At 31.9% G+C, this 4,528-nt stretch overlaps 1 protein-coding gene across 1 annotated transcript; it reads left to right on the top strand.

Moving 5' to 3' along the window:
* Positions 1-321: 321 nt before the first annotated feature.
* Positions 322-2,251, top strand: LOC109209348 (1-Cys peroxiredoxin). The gene is made up of 4 exons (XM_019372606.1): positions 322-489; positions 581-729; positions 830-976; positions 1,648-2,251. Exons 1-4 carry the CDS (start codon positions 372-374, stop codon positions 1,891-1,893), a joined length of 660 nt encoding a protein of 219 aa, XP_019228151.1. The 5' UTR covers positions 322-371; the 3' UTR covers positions 1,894-2,251.
* The last annotated feature ends 2,277 nt before the right edge of the window (positions 2,252-4,528 follow it).

The raw sequence follows: 4,528 nt of genomic DNA, 5'->3' as shown, positions 1-4,528 counted from the left end.
TTTTGATTGCATAAATAGAAATTACAGCTTTTTACGGAGAGAAAAGGTTGAATTTTCCATCTAAAGGCCTCTCATCCACCGCTAGCTAGTATAAGTATAAGTTGAATTTTACAATATATTCTAAAGAAGGGGAAAAGACAAAAAGGTGAATGAGTAGTTTAATTAAAGAAGCAAAACTAGAAACTGAAATCTACCACTAAGGACGTGGAAGCAGCAGAAGGAAGGTGATGAAAGTGGCAAAGTGCAGAAGCCACGACGCATGCCACGTTCTCTTCATGCAGTAACGTTTCAACACCCTTTTAATCATTTCCCCTAAAAAATTGTAGTAGTTCAGAAAATATAGCTACTTTGTTAAATCTGTGAAGAGAAAAATGCCAGGCCTCACCATTGGAGATGACCTTCCTAATCTGGAAGTAGAAACCACTCATGGAAAGATGAAGCTCCATGACTACGTTGGTGATAGCTATACCATTCTCTTTTCTCACCCAGGTCGAATTCACACTCCCGTGACCCCGTCAATATATTTATGTGTCGATCGAGCCCTTTTTGACGTTGTTAATTATTTACTGTATGGATGCAGGTGATTTTACTCCAGTTTGTACGACGGAGCTTGGTATGATGGCTGCATACGCTAACAAGTTTGGTGAACGAGGAGTGAAGCTTCTTGGACTTTCTTGTGATGATATTCATTCTCACAAGGAGTGGATCAAGGACATCGAAGCTTACAACGTAAACAAACCGCGCACAAATTTCTACATTTTCATTTGAGTTCTACTAGCAGTTTTTATTTTATCGTTATTAATTGATAGTATTGTTTAATACGTGGCAGAATGGACATAAGGTGACATACCCAATAATTGCTGATCCGAAGAGAAAATTGATTAAGGAACTTAACATGGTGGATCCTGAAGAGACAGATTCCTCTGGCCAAAAAGTCCCTTCTCGTGCTCTTCATATTGTTGGCCCTGACAAGAAGGTTTACTACAACACTCAACCTTTGCTTTATCTCTTCATCAATCAAACTTTTGCTTATACTTTTTTCGTTTCTAGATGTTGGATTGTATTATCTTCTATTTTAAGTGGCATTATTATTACTATTTAGTATACTTTGAAAGACACCCAAATTACAAGTTGGAGTACAGAATTTTAATTTTTTTTTTTTTTAAATTCATTTGAATATTTTGATTATTAATTATTTTACTTGTATTCCATTTTACGTGGTACTATATTTGGAGAAAGTTTTCTCTATCCATTGATACTATAAATATTGTCTTGAAATATTTTATTTTTTTAACGATTTTTCTTATCTATTCTTTATGTTCTAAATATGTAAGGTAAGTTCTATTTCGAATTTCAAAAAATTTGAAGAATTTCTGTCTGAATTTACCCATCGAAAATTAATTAAGCAGTTGAAAACCACATGAACGGGCTACTGAATCTTTAAGCTATGAAATACGTCACCCGTAACAAAGGATTACCGTGGATTCAAAATAAGCTTGGTTATATTATATATAGATTTTTTTTTTTTTACACACACATATAAATTGAGTAATAGTTGAACGCATAAAACCCTGTCACAAACCCGTCTTAACAAAGAAATGTCTCTTTTCTAACTCGGGCTTAATTTTAATTTGTTCATGTTTGCAGATAAAACTGAGCTTTCTGTACCCAGCAAGCACAGGAAGAAACATGGACGAAGTGGTGAGGGTCATTGATTCCCTACAGAAAGCTTCAAAGCACAAAATTGCAACCCCAGCAAACTGGAAACCGGGAGAACCAGTAGTGATATCACCCAGTGTCTCCAATGAACAAGCCGAGGAAATGTTTCCACAGGGATATGACACTGCTAATCTTCCTTCTGGCAAAGATTACCTACGTTTCACTAATGTTTGAGAACATAATATATGAAGCAAATGTTTTACTATATAAAGTGCGTAGTTGTGGAAATAAGTAGATTTGGATTATATTTAGATCCTGCACTTCTCTTTTAGAAATTGGATGAAAAGTTTCTTTAGGATATTGTTGTTAAGGTAATTTGGGGCTGCTGGATTGTTTTAGGTCTTCAGTATGGAGCTTGTTCCTTCTTTTTCTTGTGTTTTACGTATGTCTCAGAGTAGTTGCTTTGAAGTGTATTTTCAAACAGTTTTAAGTTTCATGTTATATAGAATACTATATGTGTGATTAGTATTAATTTGTAATTTGATAAATATGTTGTACCCAGCAAACCATCATGTGCCTAAGTTGATGTGCATCTGGTCGATTTGTGATTCGATTCACTTTGTTTTATTCGGTTTGCTTTACAAGTTTTTTTGTACATAAATAAACTCATGATAGCAATACCAAAAACATTTGATTTTTTATTTGTAATAAGAAAAAATAACATTATCTAAATAAAAACGAAAAAATAATGTCAAAAGCATATTCAAATAAATATTTGATAAATATTTGAGATCTAGAATAAGAAACGGAAGCAAATATACTTTTACAATTTAAATAGATAATTGAACATACAGTGAAAATACAATAATGAAAATAAAAGAATTTAAGAAGAAAAGAAAATGGAAAGAGTTGAACAAGTCGGTCAAAAAGGAAGAGCAAATTTAGCTTTTGTTAGTGGGAGAATGTCACGATTACCGATAAAAATAAAATTATTTATCCTTGTTTACTCATTTATTTTTCTACCTATTAAATTAATTATATTTTCTATTCATACTAGTTTTCGTGGAGAATTTTTTCTTTATTCTTCAATTTTTTTTTTATTTTTATGCTTTTTTTCACCCATTTTCTTTTTTTTTTTCATTTTCTTCTTATTTTTTTTTCGTTTTTCCTTTTCTAGTTTCATTTTACCTTTTTTATATTCTTTTTCTCTTCATAGTCTAATTTTATTTACTGTTTTCACTATTTTTTATTATTCCTTGTTTATACTATTACTAAAGAAAAATTAAATTGTGTTTCAATTAAATGTAGCTAATACAATAAAAAAATATTAACTAACATATGATAACGGTATAGTATGTAGCTATACCAACAGGGTATACAATTGTACGCAAAGAGTTAAAAAAAAAATACTTATTTTTAATTTCAAAATAGCCACAAATTCAACAAACCCAATTTATGAGTTTCAAAGTTTTAAGGTCCTCCAGTGACAGATTAATGTTGCAGAAGTCAGAAGTCTTGGAATTCAAGTCATAGAATAAATCAAAACAAAAAAAGATTTGCATTTTCAATTTGCCCCTCATGTTTGATAAAAACTTAAAGCAAATTAAAAGGGAAAAGGCAAGTGAATTTACAGGTAATAAGTATACTATTATGGTATATTGTATATTATTACAGCATACTGTTACAGTATATTGCATATTATTACGGTATACTATAACAATATATTATATACTATAATAGTACTATTGCAGTATAACTATATACTCATATAATATATTGTATACTGTAGCGGTATACTGTTAGGTAACTGTTTCTTCTTCGAGTATTACAATATACCATTGCAGTATATTGTAAACTATAATAGTATATTGTTGCAGTGTAGCTATATACTCCTACAGCATATTGTATACCGTAGCGATATACTGTAGCATGTTCTTCTTCGATTTTCAGCTGAAAATTTCGATCTCAATCACATCAGCTCCAAATGCTATCAAATTTTAGTATGAACTTCCAGAAGGTACTATAAGCAATATTTAACAGCACCCACTTTAAATCAAACAAGAAATCTTGAAAAAAGCACAAAATAGTTGGAAATTCATCGCAGGACTAATAGATCAAAAAGCAGAGGCAATACTTCCTCACGTCTTTCCCTGTCGAGTTCTTTATAGAAATCTAGCACTCTAGCTTTCATATCCTTACAAGGAAATTAGTTTTTCTATAAGCTTATGCGAGAAAGTTATACGACAGAATAATTGGTATTTGGTACTATGCAATTCTTTTTGTTATCAGTGGACACGAGGGATAACTAGATAATCAAAAGGTTTACAACTTCTGCAACAATCCAAACAAAGTAAATCATATAGTTGGATTTATCAATTTCAAAAAAGGTACTATGGGATTTTTGAAATGAAAGAAATGGCTGGGTGAGCGTTAACTGAGGCACTGAATGACGGTAATAGTTTAGGTCGCATGGGTAGAAGAAGTAAATAATTTGGGCATGGGCATTAAAGCGTAAATAATGCGGAATTAATGGGTAAAGTGAGATTTTCCCTTTGTTAATATGAGAGAACCGGTATCACTACTAGAAATCCGGTAAAAAGCGACCATAAAAAGCGACCAAAGTTGGTCGCTTATAGGCCTAAAAGCGACCAAACATGCCTGGTCGCTATATTGCTGGTCCCTTTACTTTAGGGACCAAAGTTGGTCGCTAAATAGCGACCAACTTTGGTCTCTAAGGTAAAAGGACCAAATATTCCGGGTATTGACTATAGCGACCAACTTTGGTCTCTCTATTATTTTAATAATATAATATTGGCGACCAAAGTTGGTCTCTTTATGTAAATTACGTTTTTTTTATTTATTATTAATC

This window comes from Nicotiana attenuata, unplaced genomic scaffold, assembly GCF_001879085.1.
Source record: "Nicotiana attenuata strain UT unplaced genomic scaffold, NIATTr2, whole genome shotgun sequence".
NCBI lineage: Eukaryota > Viridiplantae > Streptophyta > Magnoliopsida > Solanales > Solanaceae > Nicotiana > Nicotiana attenuata.
This window is presented reverse-complemented; position numbering and strand designations above follow the sequence as displayed.

What these genes read in the sequence shown, in the direction of transcription:
- LOC109209348 (XM_019372606.1), top strand. Translation starts at nt 372, where the DNA reads ATGCCAGGCCTCACCATTGGAGATGACCTTCCTAATCTGGAAGTAGAA. An exon ending in AGGACATCGAAGCTTACAAC is followed by an intron (nt 730 to 829) that starts GTAAACAAACCG and finishes AATACGTGGCAG; the next exon opens with AATGGACATAAGGTGACATA. An exon ending in TTGTTGGCCCTGACAAGAAG is followed by an intron (nt 977 to 1,647) that starts GTTTACTACAAC and finishes TCATGTTTGCAG; the next exon opens with ATAAAACTGAGCTTTCTGTA.